Source organism: Phaenicophaeus curvirostris, chromosome 16, assembly GCF_032191515.1.
Source record: "Phaenicophaeus curvirostris isolate KB17595 chromosome 16, BPBGC_Pcur_1.0, whole genome shotgun sequence".
Taxonomy (NCBI): domain Eukaryota; kingdom Metazoa; phylum Chordata; class Aves; order Cuculiformes; family Cuculidae; genus Phaenicophaeus; species Phaenicophaeus curvirostris.
In genome coordinates, this window is record NC_091407.1 from 2948928 (window position 1) to 2965076 (window position 16149).

The following is a 16149-nucleotide window of genomic DNA, read 5'->3' on the forward strand; positions in this document are numbered from 1 at the left end:
ATGTTTAAATAGGCTTAGCTAAGATACCTTATCACCATTTAACAAATATGCAGGTTATGCGTCAGTTACAAAAATGAAGGCCACACCCAAAAGACAGCTCTAATTTTATTCACTTCAGAATTCTGTCCCAACAGTAATACTTGGATACAGCTGAAAAAACACTCGTACCACCAACGCAGGCATAAGGTGGAATAAGATTAAACCCACACCATTATGAAGAATACAGGGTTACTTGAGTAGTTTCAACACAGAGCTGAAAGGTGCCAGGTTCTCACACGACTTCATCCATTTCTGCACATGGGCTGGGGCAGCATTCGCACTGCCCGTCTGCTGAAGCGCACACCACGCAACAATATCTGCGACAGTGAGTTCATTTCCCACCAGCCACGGTGTCTTGCCCAGGGCAGCGTTCATAGAGCGCAAGACGGCTCCTTTTTCCTTACTGCTGCCTTCTTTTAGCTGGAAGATGGTGGTATCGACCCAGCTGTCAATCAGAGTTGAAGTAACTGCATTGTACTTCTGACCAAACAGGGAAAAAAGAAATCTGGCGATATTCCCCTCTCCTTCAATAGGGCACATTGTTTGAATGCTGAACTTCATCTGGGGTTTTGGAACTGAAATTAAGACAGGAAAAAAGTAAGTACTATATGGTAAAGAAGATAAATGTAATGGTAATTCTATGATGTGCATTACTGGTGATGGTAGCAACACAGTTAAAATCATTAACCTGATGAACAATTTTGAGTTTTCTTAGTCTAGACATAGTCTAAGGGAGAAGCCTGGGATAGAGATGACATCTTTTTGCAAACTTGAGCTCAATCTCCCACCTAATTTCTATTCTAGCGAATTTATTGTAGAAATTGAACATCACTTCTATAAAAAAATCTTTTCAGTACAAAAAACGTGCAAATACCACATGTTAATAGTAGTAGCCATAAATAATCTTCCTCCTCTGTCCCTATTATTGTTCACAGCCATAAATAGCAAATGTGTTACCTGCAGTTATGTATCCATTGTGTGTCAGCACACAGACACCAAGCACCTGTTGTTAAGGTTTTATAGCTCAAGTTTCATTTTCTCACCTACTGTAAGAGAGAACTTCATTCTTACCGTCCTTCCAAATAAGAGTAAATCCCAGTTGATACTCATGACGTGGTTGCTTCTTAGTCTGCTCTCCAAAGCACTTCAAGAGGTTTTCTGGCACCTTCTTCACTGACGAATGGGTGTGAACAGCTGACAATATTTTATAGCGTTCACAAAGCAGGCTATGTAGTACTAGTAATGACAATGGAGGTAGAGAAGGATTTGCATTGATAACGATATCTTTCAGGGCACCATAATCCTAAATGGGAAGTAAAACATTTAGCAAATAAGATGCATTCCAGATTCAAACCTGAAGCACTGCAGTTTCACTTGACACCAATATGTACGTGGCCACACGTGTATATCTGAATCAATCAGTTCAATTTTAGACATTTAGAACATCTTTAAAAATTTAAACATCGTCCTTCCTCAACAGTAATATAATTCGAGAACATGACTGAGGTGAAGTCTAGTCCAATCTGAAGCCAAAGCTAAAGTTTCAACTTAACACCAAACAAGAAACCAACCATCACAATTTAAAAGTTAACCATGCTAGCTTGGACTTAAAGCCAAGTGGGAATATTTAGGGTTTAGTATTTATAAATGTTTATACCTACAGTCGGGATGTCCAAAATGAAAGTGCAGATGTAGGTTATTTGTAAGAACATGACTTAGTATATTGAGCTGAGTGTCCCAGGTTGTAATGGACCCTTGTAGTCCTGAAACTACCAGCAGCAAAGAAAGTATCTATGAATGCGTGTATGCTCAATGAGACTTACCTTACCAAGCATCAAATCCAAATCTGCTCCACTTGTTGTCAGCGGAGAATACTCAGCAGTTTGAATGATATTAGTTACATCTAAGTCAGCATCTGGGGTCTGTATCATCTTGGAGAGACCATCAACAGCGCTCTTCAGTTCATACAAGCGTTTTAGAATCTCTTCCTGGCGGGATTCAAGTGCTGCAAGTGATGGGTCAACCTCTTCCTGTAGGAGAGGAAAAAACAAGGTTAATATTGGCTCAGCTCAGTGTCCACAGCTCTCCTGACAATATAGAATCATAGAATAACCAGGCTGGAAGAGACCCACCGGATCATTGAGTCCAACCATTCCCATCAAACACTAACCCATGTCCCTTAGCACCTCGTCCACCGGTCCCTTCAACCCCTCCAGGGAAGGTGACTCGACCCCCTCCCTGGGCAGCCTCTGCCAGGGACCAATCACCCTTTCTGTGAAGAATTTTTTCCTAATGTCCAGCCTGACCCTCCCCTGGTGGAGCTTGAGGCCATTCCCTCTCGTCCTGTCCCCCGTCACTTGGGAGAAGAGCCCAGCTCCCTCCTCTCCACAACCTCCTTTCAGGTAGTTGTAGAGAGCAATGAGGTCTCCCCTCAGCCTCCTCTTCTCCAGGCTAAACACCCCCAGCTCTCTCAGCCGCTCCTCGCAATCCTTGTTCTCCAGCCCCTTCCCCAGCTTCGTTGCTCTTCTCTGGACTCGCTCCAGAGCCTCAACATCCTTCTTGTGGTGAGGGGCCCAGAACTGAACACAGGATTCGAGGAGCAGTCTCCCTAGTGCCGAGTCCAGAGGGAGAAGAACCTCCCTGGACCTGCTGGTCACGCCGTGTCTGATCCAAGCCAAGATGCCATTGGCCTTCTTGGCCGCCTGGGCCCCTGCTGGCTCATGTTCAGTCGCTGTCGACCAACACCCCCAGGTCCCTCTCCTCCAGGCAGCTTTCTAGACAGACTTCTCCTAGTCTGGAGCTGCACAGAGTTGTTGTGCCCCAAGTGCATGTTCCGATTACCAGAACATCACGGAATGTCACAGTCTTAGATCTGTTAGTTGTCTGTGTGAATGCGATGGGATGGATTATGTCTCATTTAATCAAACCTCTGAAATATTCCTGCTTAACCTATTTTTTAAGCCCCTACAGCAAACTCCACAAGGTAGGAAAAGTCAGACTGCAGCCACGGGAATGGTTGGACTCGATAGGAATGGTTGGACTCGATGATCCGGTGGGTCTCTTCCAACCTGGTTATTCTATGATTCTATGATTCACATACACTCAAAACTGGGCAGAATTAACCCCCCACACCCCGATGTTAACTTGCCAGGCTTCTCCTCAGCCCCGAAGCGCAGAGCCCCCCCCCCCCCGCCCCTCTCTCCGCGGCCCAGGGTAGCTGCGGCTGCTCCCTCCCCGGCGCTGCCCGAGGCCTGGGGCAGCCGGATCCCGCGGGAGGTGTCCCTGCCCGGCGCAGGGGGGTTGGAACCAGACGATCTTTTCGGTCCCTTCCACCCCAAACTATTCTATGATCGTTTCACCACAAGCGGGTGCGCGGTGTCCCAAGAGAGAGAAGAGGCCGGGCCTGAGCCCAGAGCAATGATGCAGCGCCCTCCCCCCCTCCCACACACTTCGAAGCCGGGCCGGGCGAGGCCCCAGGCCCCGCGGGGCGCCCGGGGGGCTGCCGGGGGCCGCCCGGCTGGTACCTGGGTGTCTGCGGGGCGGCGGTGCAGGCTGGGCAGGCGGTACATGCAGGCGGGCAGCTCGGGCGCCGCGGCGCTGTGGAAGGGCCGCACGCGGTACATGGCCATGGCGGCCCCGCGCGCAGCCGCCGCGCCACCGGGCCGGACCCGCGGCCAATGGGCTCGGAGCGGGGCGGCGCCGCGGCTGCGGGGCCATGGAGGCGGCCGAGAGCTGGTGAGCCGCTGCCCCGGCACCCCCTACCCCCTTTTCCCCTCGCCCCCTTTTCCCTTACCGCGTTTCTCCGTGCCCCTGTCCTTTCCCCCTTTCCCGCCTTTCCCCTTGCCCCTCGCCTCCTTTTGCCGCCTTTCCCGCCTTTCCCTCCCCGCCTTTCCCCCTTTCCCCTTGCCTCTCGCCCCCTTTTGCCCCCTTTCCCCCTACACTTTGCCCTATTTTCCCCTCTCCCCCTACTCTTTCTTCTCCTTTCGTTTTTCCCTTTACTCCTTTCCTTTCTTTTCCCCCTTCCCCCCTTTTTCCCCCTTCCCCCCTTTTTCCCCCTTCCCCCCTTTTTCCCCCTTCCCCCCTTTTTCCCCCTTTCCCTCCTCTTCTTTCCTCCCCTCTTCTTTCCCCCCCTCTTCCTTCCCCCCCTCTTCCTTCCCCCCCCCTTCCTTCCCCCCCCCTTCCTTCCCCCCCCTCTTCCTTCCCCCCCTCTTCCTTCCCCCCCTCTTCCTTCCCCCCCTCTTCCTTCCCCCCCTCTTCCTTCCCCCCCTCTTCCTTCCCCCCCTCTTCCTTCCCCCCTTTTTATCCCTTTCTCCCCCTTTTCCCCCTTTCCCTCTTTTTCTCCCCCTTTCCCTCTTTTTCTCCCCCTTTCCCTCTTTTTCTCCCCCTTTCCCTCTTTTTCTCCCCCTTTCCCTCTTTTTCCCCTCCTTCCCCCCTCCTTCCCCCCCTTTCCCCCCCCTCCTTCCCCCCTTTCCCCCCCTTTCCCCCCCCTCCTTCCCCCCTTTTTCCCTTTCTCCCTTCTTCCTCCTTCCCCCTTTACCCCCCCCTTCCCCCCCCCCCTTACCCCCCTTTTCCCCTTTTTCCCCCCCCTTCTCTTTCCCTATTTTCCCCCTCTCCCCCTGCCCCACGATGGCTGCAGACACTGCTCACCCCCTCATCCCGTGTCCCCTGCTCTCCCCAGCCCGCCGCCCGCTGCCAACATCAAGCCCATCGACCGCAAGTCCGTCCATCGCATCTGCTCGGGGCAGGTTGTGCTGAACCTTGGCACTGCCGTGAAGGAGCTGCTGGAAAACAGCCTGGATGCTGGAGCTACCAACATCGGTAACCCACTTTCCATCACTGTTTCGTAACCTAAAGTGCTGCCTTTTCCTCAAAACACAGTGCACACTAAGGTATCTGCGCGAATAATTTGCGTGCAGGCCAAGTATGTTTGCGGCGGTTTTACACCTCAGGTAAATAAAGCATTTTAATTCCCAGGCTTTGCTTGGGCTCCTAGAAGCACGTGATTTTGGCTGGGTGATTTTATTTGTAGCTCTTTTTGCCACTAAATAGGATATGTGGCCTTATTTAGACGTCAGAAGCGGTGAGGAGGCTCTGCTAGCACAAGGTGTCAAGCTAGCAGACGGTTAAGGCAGGGCAGTTTTCCAGAGCTTTAATTTGCATTAAAGTACTCAAACTTTGACACCCCTGAGGACTTTTTCTTGTTCAAACTTCACGTGGGAAACTTACCTGGTGAAGTTACTTCCAAGTACAATCCTAATACTCAATACTGTATGTGAACATACAGAATTTAATGACTTTATCGATTTTGTAGATATAAAACTTAAGGATTACGGAGCGGAATTGATAGAAGTTTCAGATAATGGAAGTGGAGTGGAGGAGGAAAACTTTGAAGGCTTGAGTGAGTTGAACCTTTTATAATTTGTATTTGAATACTTATATTTAATACTGTATTTTTAAAGCATGTTTTCAGTGAGGAAGCTCCCTTTTAAAAAGCAGATTTCCTACGTTTAATAATTTTTAACAGATACTCAGCTTTTACATAGCACATGCTTGACCTGCAAGATTTGGGCAGGACTAGACTGGGCTTGTGTCATGCTGTTGGGGTTTTAGTTCTTGTAGCTCAGAAGTTGTCATTGATTAGATTGATTGTTTAAGTGGAATGAAGAATAGAGGTGACTTTAGGGGTAGAGTCCTATAAATGTTCATTTAGATTAATTCGTGTTGAGTCGTCAGTCACTGTTGAAGGCGTTGAGCTTTGTGAAAGTGACTGCTTTTGAGGGCTGAATTACAAACCTGAATATTTGCTGTAGGTGCTGTAATGGATATACCAGTAACGCTGCATGAATTTGGGATGTAAGTATGGAGTAATGGGTATATTTGAGGATTTTAAAAGGATCTTACTTATAGGGAAGGGAAACAGTATTTATTTTGTCTCTAATACTTATGTAATTATAAAATGTATACAAAGCGTATGTAATACAGAAGTATTTTGCTTCTTGATGTGCATATAATATCTACATAAACCAGTGTCACTTTGAAATGAAACATATATTTTAAATATCTTTTTTCCAGCTCTGAAACATTATACATCAAAGATACAAGATTTTTCTGATCTAATACATGTTATTTGGGTTTCGAGGTGAAGCTCTGAGTTCACTGTGTGCATTAAGGTATTAATATTAAACTTCTTATTAGTAGAAAGTTACTATACGCACCAAAATAACGGAAGCCAAATTTCAGTTTCTATTACTGATAAAATAAGGCTTCTGAAACTTCCTGTTCATTAACATTAGGTCAATTTTGAGTAATAGGTTGCATGACATCTTGAGTCCTTTCCGAACAAAATTGTTTTATCATTCTAAGCACTTGATTGGTCCTTTTGTGTACAAAATTTAGCATTACTTAAGTATGCCAATTTTTACAGGATGGAACTGGGTACTTGCATAAGTGTTTGATCCTCTGAGGTAAAGCAATGTAATATCTAAGTGCTGTTTGCTAGGCTGTAATTCATTAAAACCGTACTTAAACGCCTCTCAGACAAACTATCCCGTGTAAATAGTGCAGCTTTTGTGCACAGTTCTGTGCATCAAGAATATTCTGCTGTTATGTAGGAGGAATGTAGTGTCCAAAACCAGACTTTTAACATTGCATTTTATAGAAGGATGAAAGGGATACAAAGAAAACTGTGTTGTAGCTAGGAAAATGTTACACTGCTCTTCAGGCATGTTTTTAGTTGTTTGTGGTGAAGAGTTAGTTTTAATTAAATGAATAGTGTTGATATAGATTCTATGCCTGATTTGGTCATGAGGAATGGATAAGAAGATGCAGTGCTCAGTGAGTAATTCTGTCACTTCTTTCCTTCCACTAGTGATGTTACCATTTTCACTTGTCATAAGTCTGCAAAGGTTGGGACTCGTTTGGTGTTTGATCACAATGGTAAAATTACTCAGAAAACTCCTTTTCCGCGACAACAAGGAACAACTGTTAACATACAGCAGTTATTTTATACTTTGCCAGTGCGGCATAAGGAATTTCAAAGAAACATTAAAAAGGTAAGTTAGATCAGAAATCATATCCCTGCATTCACTGCTGAATGTTGTTTTCTGTAGAATACACTGATTATTTCAGACTATTTCAGACCTGTCTGATAGCTTAATCAAATAAAAAAGTAGTCTTTCTGCGTGATTCCCTCTTTTGTTTTGCAAAGGTTGGTTTTAAGGTACATTCTTAAATATTCAGATTTTGAAAAGAATCGATATCGTGATCACTTTTGTGTGTTTTAGAATCGGGCACTGCTGTGTTATGGTTAAATTTCAATCATGTAAAAATGCTGTTTGCTTTTAAAATGCTGGTTTTAACATATATGTATTCTTTAGTTTGTAAAGATTTTAAAAAAAATACTAAACTCACTCCTTCAACCCCTTTTTTGTGTTACCTGCAAATATTGAATATTTTGTTTATACGTTTTGGTTTTAGAAAGAGACATTTCATGTAAATGTGAACCTTTGTTTTTCTTCAATAGGAATATGCAAAAATGGTCCAGGTATTGCAGGCTTACTGCATTGTTTCCAAAGGAGTGCGGATTAACTGCTCTAATCAAGTTGGCCAAGGGAAAAAAGGCTCCGTGGTATCCACTACTGGAAGTCCTAGTGTAAAGGAAAACATTGGAGCAGTATTTGGGCAGAAACAGGTATTGCTTTTATTGCTGAAAAGAGAGATAATCTAGCTGTAGAGAGAGATTTTTAATACCTAACAAATAGAGAGGATGCAAGAAACCTTTAGAAACCATTAGAGGTTGACTTCTAGCACACCCTACAGGATGAAAAAGGAGAAACAGTGCAGCCTCCGTCGTTTGCCCTGAAGTTTCTAAATCTGCCCAGATCTTTTCTAATAGATGTTTCTTTTGAAAGACTGGTAAAACTATTAATCTCTTTGCCTTTTGTTTTTTTTTGTATAAAACTTGATGAGGGCATATATACATAGCTGGAGAGTCCAAATTGTGCCAATCATTTTATTGTTCTGTTTAGGTGCATTTTAAAGTAAGAGTCTGTGAAATAACCAAGGCAAAAGTAGTGCTATCAAAGGATGAGAACAGCCATTCATTGTTTCTCAGTAAGCAGCACGATTGTCTTTTAGTAGGTTTGAGTGTTTTAAGTATTTGACTTGGTCAGTCAAGAGCAAAAGTCCCACCACTTAGCAAACAGATTTTAAGGCTAATAAATAATGATAAAATAAAAGAAAACAATCTATACATGTTTAATGGTTAATCTTTTTTTCCAGTTGCAGAGCCTCATTCCTTTTGTTCAGTTACCTCCTAATGAAGCTGTTTGTGAAGAATATGGACTCAATGCTACTGACATGCCACAAAATCTTTATAGGTAATTAGAAAAGTACAAACCACTGTTACCAGTGGCATTTTACCATAACCCAAATTTTTGAAAAAGGTGTAGTCGCCAATAGCATTAAAAACTGTGGGAACAGCATAGTACAGCGCAGTTTGGGAAAGACCATCATTTGATTTAAGAAGTTAATTCAGGATTAAGATGTTGCTAGTCAGAGGAGTGAGAAAAGCAAAAGAGCTTGTGTCCTTGTGTCCTGTTCGCTTAAATCTTCTGCTGAATGTCGCCTTTCTCAGTGCTCCAAGTAAGTGGATGAATGAATTGTACCTGTTGTTTATACCTGCATTTCTTCAGTAGCGTAGGAATGTGAACCAGTTTAAGTGAATTGCCCTTTCTCAAAGTGTGCTTTTCTTTATATCACTTTATACATGAGATTAGCAAATAGATGCATCAATATCTGACCAATGACAGTTCACAACTGATCTCTTTTCTGCAGAAAAATTACAAATGCCACTTCTTTTGAAATCAGGGTGAGCTACTTTTTCATTGATGCTTTTTTAGAGCTGAACATCTAGCCTTTGTCAGATAAGGAATTGGAAGGGGAAATAATGTTACATATTTACTGGTGCTGTATAACAGTGTTTCTGTTAGCCCCTTATAAAATACTCTTCTATTGAGTATGCTTAAGATCAGAAAAATTTCTTTTGCTTTGCTCCCTTGTTTTGCCTTACGATTATCTTACTGTTCTTCAACAGTATTACAGGCTTCATTTCTCGCTGTGACCATGGTGTTGGAAGGAGTACAACAGACAGACAGTTTTTCTTTATCAACCAACGTCCATGTGATCCAGCAAAGGTGAGATTTTTATTTTTCTGACATCACCAGTGCAAACTTGTTCGATATTGTATGCAAACCACTGGATTAGCAGCTGTTACATATATTTATGGCTTGATGCTGAAAGTTCCTGTGTCTCAAATCTTTGTCTTCATTACTTCTATTTGTGTGAATGAAGGCTCAGTCATGCAAGATATGATTTAGTAATTGTTTTGAAGTGGGTTAAGTAACACATACCAGTGGGAAAAAGAAGATAATAGTACTGACACTTATTTTTTTACCACCTTCTCTGCAGGTTGTCAAGCTTGTAAATGAAGTTTATCACTTATACAATAGACACCAGTATCCGTTTGTTGTCCTTAACATTTGTGTAGATTCTGGTAAGCTGTGAGTACTGATCAGTAACTTGAGTAAAGTCTGTGACGTCATTGAAGAATAAATTGTATTTATTTAGAGAATATTATAGCTTTTGTCTGTATGATTTGCTGGACTGTGGCAAATTTTTGATCTACAATGTGGTATGGGAAAGTTAAGGTCTAGCTGTGGTTCCACTTTTTTTCCCTCCTCCACTTTTTTGTGTACTCAAAAGTAACTTCTTATCTCAAGAAATGAGACAAAGGCAGTCTTGTGGTTAGTTTAAATACAAGAAAACTTGTATCATGTTATTGCACAGAATTAGCTTCGGATTTGTTTGCTGGAATGTTGAGAAAGTTAAAATTTAATTTGTTGACACGCTGTCAGTTTAAACTGCCTTTGATTTTAATCCTGTGAAATAAAAATGGACAGTGAAGAGGCAGAAAACTTGGAACCAAGAGTGGAATGGGATTTTTTTTTGTTTGTTTTTGATTTGTAACGCGGTTGTTTTTTCTTTTTTCTGTAGAATGCGTTGACATCAATGTAACTCCAGACAAAAGGCAAATTCTGCTTCAGGAGGAAAGGCTTTTATTAGCAATTTTAAAAACATCTCTGATGGAGATGTTTGGTAGTGATGTTAACAAACTGAATGTCAAGCAGCAACTTCTGGATCTTGCAGGTATGACACAAAATGTGAAAGTTTTGTGTATGATGTATTGTAGAGAATTGAAAAAAAAAACAAAGAAGAAATGAAAAAAGATGCCTGGCTGTTAATCGATACACCTTCCAGGAAAAGTTTTCATGGATTGCTTTCATTGAAAGATTGTTATCAACATGAAATAGTAAAGGAGGATCCTAAGTTATTAAGTGATTGTTCTGGAAATTATTCATCCCAGCACAACATGATTTACAGTCAGCTTTATGAGGAAAGATGTAACACACAACTAATTGACAGTGCTTGAAAAAGATTTCTCTGATAACAGTGGAAGAGATCTGTTTCTCCTTTATTTAAATGCCCTTGATAAAAAATGGTTAAGCTCTCCTAAATAAAATCTAAAATTTGAGTTTATTGGATTTTGAACTTTGATTCTTTTGTGATAGCTACAGGAATTGTTGATGCTTTAGACCGTATAATCTTTCAAAATTGCTTTTCTATGTTAACACCACCTCAACAAAACCTCTTCTAATTTCCTTTTTTTACTGACACGTAGAATCAGTTTTGGCGTGATTCTTAACTGTTATTTTAAATTAATCTTCAGTAAAATACATGTCGGACTGACAGTTTGTGAGGACAAAGTCTTGTAATTATCCATAACTCACATGTACTACATGTATCAATTATTCCAGCTCCTTAACACCTTGCCAACAGGCTTTTACAGTTGACTGTTATAGTCCAAGAGTAATTCACTTTTCATTGTCACTCAGTCATTAAGCTCTTTCGGTAATATAAAAAATGTGCTGGTTAGACTGTTCCAGTTTTAAGAGATTACAAATTCATTCATACAAGTGCCATTAAGTTTCTGAAAGATGTAACTGCTTGTCTGTTGGATATAAGTGCATTTCAGTCCCATACTCAGTCATTATCTGAAGCTTTAGGGCTTCTTTGAGGAGTTTGCTATTTTTCTCTCTCTCTTTTTATTCCCTTTACTGAAGTGCATTATTTAATTCATGCTTCCAGCTAACTTAGAATCTTGAAATATTCTTTATTCTGGTTTTATTAGGCAACTTGAAGAAGACTCTTCCCGAAGAGGCAGAGAAGTCTTCTGTAGAAATGCTGGCTGACTCTGAGACTGAAAATCCAAGTGGTGAAGGAAAAAGGGTGACTCTTGCTAGATTAAGGGAGTCATTTTCTCTCCAGCAAACTACAGAGAGTAATTTTCAAAGCCTTAAAAGGGTAAAACAGCAGCACAGATCCCCTAGACAAATGTCAATTGATACAACTTTGAGTGCTGTAAACAGTCAAAAGTCTGTCTTGACTAAGGAGTCTGAGAGTTGTCATAAGATGGACTCAAAGATGTCAAGATATCTGAGAAAATCCAAAGATAATGCAGATTCTGGATTCTGTAGCACTTCTGAGTCAGATGCTAGATGTAGTACACCAGAAGCTGGGAGCTGCGTCAATAGTAAAAGTCTAAGTAATTGTCCTGAAGAAGAACTCTGGAGCTCAGAAGAACAACTTCAAAATGAACATCTTGAAACTGTTAGTTGTAGTGAGAAATCATTGGAATGTGATGTTCAGGTGTTGGATGCTGAACATAAGTTAAACCAAGTGAATGACAGGACTAATCGAAGTAAGTTATCTCAAGAAGCCAGTAGCTCTTCCTCAAGAGTAAAATGTCTAAAAAGCAGAAGCTTTAGAAGTGACGCAGATGACTTCAGGACAGGTGAATGTCCTGAAGTGAAGAATATTAGGAACTGTATACCAAGTGTTGATGTATTGGTGGAAATTAAAAAGAAAACTGTGCCTCTTGAATTCTCTATGAAGGTTTTAGCAGAAAAGGTAAAAAGGTCAATACAGCAGCAACAGAAAAGTACAGAAGCACAAAATTACAGAAGATTTAAAGCAAAAATTAGTCCTGGAGAAAATAAAGTAGCAGAAGATGAATTAAGAAAAGAGATCAGGTATTTTCAACTTCTTAACATATTGTATTCATCAATTAATAAAAACAGTTAAGGACGAAGATAAGACCTGTCCTGGGGGGTGGGCAAGAGCCTTACATCTTCCTCTTAGTTTTGGTTCTGTCCTTTAAGTTATGCCATTAAGATGTCCATTTGACAAATTATTTTACCTTTTTTAAGTCTTAACAAAGCTCAAATGGAATGTGGAACAAGACCATTAAAAGAGGGCCACAAACGCCGTAGGTTTGGCTGAGTTCAGACTTGCAATTTGCAGTGTGGTCAAACACCACATTTCATTACAGATAACAGTAAAAGTGTATGGTTTGTTAATTTTGGATTAAAAAAGTGTTAGGAAAGCCTTCTAATTGGAAAAGCAGGCAAATGGGTCAGCTGCCTTACTTCAAAACTGTGATGCTGCTTTCAGTGTTATTGGCTTGGCTGACTGCGATACTGCCTACTTCCAATTTTGTCACCACCAGTGACAAAAATGTATTTGTCACTGTATTTAAAATGTATTTAAAATGGGAGAATCCTGAACAAGTCCTGTCTTAATGATGGATTACGTTGTGCCAGAAATGGCCCCATCAGTCAGTGGCAGATTCCAGATAACTGTCCTTTTTCACATTCATATCCAGCTTAAATTTTCTTTTTTTAATGTGAAGTGTGCTCTGCAGGCGAGAAAAAGACAGCTTCAAGTTTTACAGCCTAACATGATAACTGATGAGGTGTAGTTTATAATCTGTTTATGTTTTCTATACACAGTAAAGAAATGTTTGCAAAAATGGAAATCATTGGCCAGTTCAATTTAGGATTTATAATAACGAAGTTGAATTCTGATCTTTTCATAATCGACCAACATGCTACTGATGAGAAATACAACTTTGAAATGTTACAACAGCATACTGTTCTTCAAGGTCAGAAGCTGATAGCGTAAGTATTTTCAGTGTTCTGCAATAATAACTTTTAAGTTTAATTCAATGTTTCAGAAAGATATCTACGGTTGTATTTTATGGAGCATTTCACGCATTCAAAACACTTAAGACGGAAATTGTTTTTATATTCTGTGTTTCAAAGAGTTGGTCTCCACATGAAAAATAAATTCCACAGATACAGACTGCTACTGCAGCAGGGAATGCTGCCCAGCTGACTTACCTGGGCCAAGAAACACCTGGAAGTGTTCAGTAGTGAGGTGTTTTTCACAAAGTGAAGTGGAATGTTTTCATTGAGAGCTCTGTATTAGTATCTCTGGATTGCTTCTGAAACGTGTCTTAAGTGGTCTGCGTATCTACACAATACCATGTTTTTTCTCTCTCCTTCAGGCCTCAGAATCTTAATTTAACAGCTGTAAATGAAACAGTATTGATTGAAAACCTGGAAATATTCAGGAAAAATGGGTTTGATTTTGAGATAAATGCAAATGGTGAGTTATTGGAAGCGAAAAAGTTAAACTGTTTCATCTCATTTATTATGTTAAAAATCCCTTTTGGTAGTTACCAGAACTTTGAAATAATACACGTTATAGTATATGGTTTGTTTTCTGTTTATGATTCTGTGGCCTCTTTGCACTATTTAACAGAACATTGTAGAGTATTTATCTCACCAGCTTTTTCCAGAAGTTTCAGAAGACTCTTTGGAATCACCGTTTGCCTCTGTGACTGGATAGGTATTTTCTAGATGTGTTACATTAAAATTCTTTTGTATTATTTAGTACGCTTGCTGGTCCCGACAGGGTTAGATGCAGGCAAATTATCAATCTAGTAAATTTGAATTAATAGATACCATCGGTAAACAATGTTGCATTTCCTTATGGCTGTAGCATTGAGTTGCTATGTACTTCTGAGCAAATTGCAAACCTGCAAGCTACTTATTGTTTTCCTTACACAGCAAGGATAATGAAGGTGCTGTGTTGTTACCACTGTGGTATTTGAGAGGTCACTACAGACTTTTTCTGTGTTCTTCATAACGGAACCTCTGATTTTTGTCTAAATTAATTTATCTCTTACCAATGAAATTCTTTAATAATTTTGTAGTCACGTAACCTCAAAATAGATTAATAAGCCATTTGTTCTTTGAAATTGAAGGGGTTGCAAGCAATGTTTTTGTTAATGTTAAAAGGATATCTGCCATAGTTACCACTTAGGTTAGCTAGTAACATCCATCAAAAGGCTAAATTGAAACCTTTGGCATATGTGCAGATCACATCCTCTTCGTGTATCTACATAGTTTCTCAATTTTTCCCTCAAGAAATTGATTTCCTTTAGTACTCTGTTTCCTTATTAATTATTGCGACTCTTTCAGCTCCTGTAACTCAGAGAGTCAAATTAATATCATTACCAACAAGCAAAAACTGGACTTTTGGTCCACAAGACATAGATGAGCTAATCTTCATGTTAAGTGACTGCCCTGGAGTCATGTGCAGGCCCTCCAGGGTCAGACAGATGTTTGCTTCTCGAGCTTGCAGAAAGTCTGTAAGTACTGCACTTGATGTTTGTTTGTTTGTTTTTTCAAATACATCAGAAAATATGTTGTTTATTATAGGTGGCTGCATCTGTGTGTATGTATCTTGCAGGGGAGGTTTATTTACTATTGAGTATCAACAGCTAATATCCTTTGCTTTGTTTTGGTTTTTCCTAGTGTAATTTGAGTAAAATTTCCAGTTGTTTTTTTTTTCTCAAGCTAATGCACTGCTGTATTTTGTCTTCTCATCATGTAGGTCTTTCTGCTTTTAATGCCTTGCACAGTATTTTACTTCAGAGGCTGAAGTACTGCTGTCACCTGTGTCAGCTGTCAATACGGAGACAGAAAATAATTGCTTTTTTTTCCTTTACTGGCAGGTGATGATCGGAACAGCACTGAATGTGCAGGAAATGAGGAAACTGGTCACCCATATGGGAGAGATTGAGCATCCCTGGAACTGCCCCCATGGAAGGCCAACAATGCGACACGTTGTCTGTTTAGACTTGCTTTCAGCAGAATAAGTCAGTTTCTGTTAGTAACATTTTCAATTTTAATTCTTGGCTATGTTTTGACGTTTTATCATGACTCTTATTGTGAGTAAAAAAGTTTTAGTCAGTCTTAAAGGCATTCAGCGGGGTTCTGTTGGTTTTTCCTGTCATTCAGCACTATTGACACACTGGAATTCATCTGTAAATAACATTCTTCTTATTGCAATTTATTGTATTACTTATTTTTGCTATCAAGACTTTTAAAAAATAAATATGTTTACAAGTGAAGATCAAGAGTAGGCGAATGTCCTTTATAGCCAATATACGGATTCTAAAAATGAACTGGAAACAAATTATTTTATTTTATTTTTTACTTACCTAATGAAATCCAGCTTTTATATAATTAAATATAATACTAATGCTTGAAGTGATGATTAATTAACTGTCATCCATGTTTAATGCTTGGCTAGAATAATTCATCTGCAATATTTACTTATAATTAGGAATGAGAACAATGCTATTTCAAACATCCTTTTTTCCCAAAGAACAGGGATTTCTTCTACAAGAATGAATGGAAACAAGCTGTCTCACCAGGCGCTGCTCATCGGGTCGATCCAAGTTCTACTGCAGTAGAATGAAAACAGTTATAAAATTATTGATTTGAATCACAGTTCACTAAAACAAGTAGCCAAGCTCTTCCAGTTCCGTGGGACCAAGACTTGAGCTACGCAAGCGCTGTTGGTTTAGCACCTTTCCCTTGGTATCCACAGGTTGTTCAGCCTGGAGAAGAGAAGGCTCCGAGGAGATCTTATAGCGACCTTCCAGCGCCTGAAAGGAGCTGCAAGAGGAGAGGGAGAGGGACTGTTCATAAAGGCTTGTGGTGACAGGACAAGGGGGAACAGATATAAACTGGAGAGGGGCAGATTTATAGAATCATAGAATAACGAGGTTGGAAGAGACCCACCGGATCATCAAGTCCAACCATTCAATCCATTTAGACTGGATAGGAGGAATTTCTT

General features: G+C 40.7%; 3 protein-coding genes across 4 annotated transcripts in view; 1 reads left to right on the forward strand and 2 right to left on the reverse strand.

Moving 5' to 3' along the window:
- The window catches only part of CCZ1 (CCZ1 homolog, vacuolar protein trafficking and biogenesis associated), a 189154-nt gene that overhangs the window by 147335 nt on the left and 25670 nt on the right, over positions 1–16149 (reverse strand). The window lies entirely within an intron of this gene.
- On the reverse strand, positions 93–3696 carry AIMP2 (aminoacyl tRNA synthetase complex interacting multifunctional protein 2). Its single transcript, XM_069870385.1, has 4 exons — positions 3564–3696; positions 1863–2069; positions 1111–1342; positions 93–614 (listed from the first exon to the last, which is right to left on the reverse strand). Exons 1-4 carry the CDS (start codon positions 3666–3668, stop codon positions 229–231), a joined length of 930 nt encoding a protein of 309 aa, XP_069726486.1. The 5' UTR covers positions 3669–3696; the 3' UTR covers positions 93–228.
- PMS2 (PMS1 homolog 2, mismatch repair system component) lies at positions 5352–15863 on the forward strand. 2 transcript variants are annotated; one of them, XM_069869849.1, is made up of 14 exons: positions 5352–5437; positions 6112–6209; positions 6908–7091; positions 7562–7729; positions 8320–8417; positions 9134–9233; positions 9508–9592; positions 10093–10245; positions 11288–12188; positions 12948–13115; positions 13505–13605; positions 14484–14653; positions 15020–15163; positions 15676–15863. In XM_069869849.1, exons 2-13 carry the CDS (start codon positions 6160–6162, stop codon positions 15161–15163), a joined length of 2322 nt encoding a protein of 773 aa, XP_069725950.1. In that variant the 5' UTR covers positions 5352–5437; positions 6112–6159; the 3' UTR covers positions 15676–15863. The 2 variants fall into 2 exon arrangements, with proteins under 2 accessions (XP_069725950.1, XP_069725949.1); XM_069869848.1 differs by lacking the exon at positions 15676–15863 and having other exon boundaries at positions 15020–15269.

Excerpts from the sequence above, each read along its gene's own strand:
- AIMP2 (XM_069870385.1), bottom strand. The coding sequence starts at position 3,668 with ATGGCCATGTACCGCGTGCGGCCCTTCCACAGCGCCGCGGCGCCCGAG. Across the intron at positions 1,343-1,862 it reads TGGATTTGATGCTTGGTAAG|GATTATGGTGCCCTGAAAGA; the intron begins GTAAGTCTCATT and ends CTTCCCATTTAG. Across the intron at positions 615-1,110 it reads TACTCTTATTTGGAAGGACG|TTCCAAAACCCCAGATGAAG; the intron begins GTAAGAATGAAG and ends TCTTAATTTCAG.
- PMS2 (XM_069869849.1), top strand. The coding sequence starts at position 6,160 with ATGTTATTTGGGTTTCGAGGTGAAGCTCTGAGTTCACTGTGTGCATTA. Across the intron at positions 12,189-12,947 it reads GAATTAAGAAAAGAGATCAG|TAAAGAAATGTTTGCAAAAA; the intron begins GTATTTTCAACT and ends TTCTATACACAG. Across the intron at positions 14,654-15,019 it reads CTCGAGCTTGCAGAAAGTCT|GTGATGATCGGAACAGCACT; the intron begins GTAAGTACTGCA and ends CTTTACTGGCAG.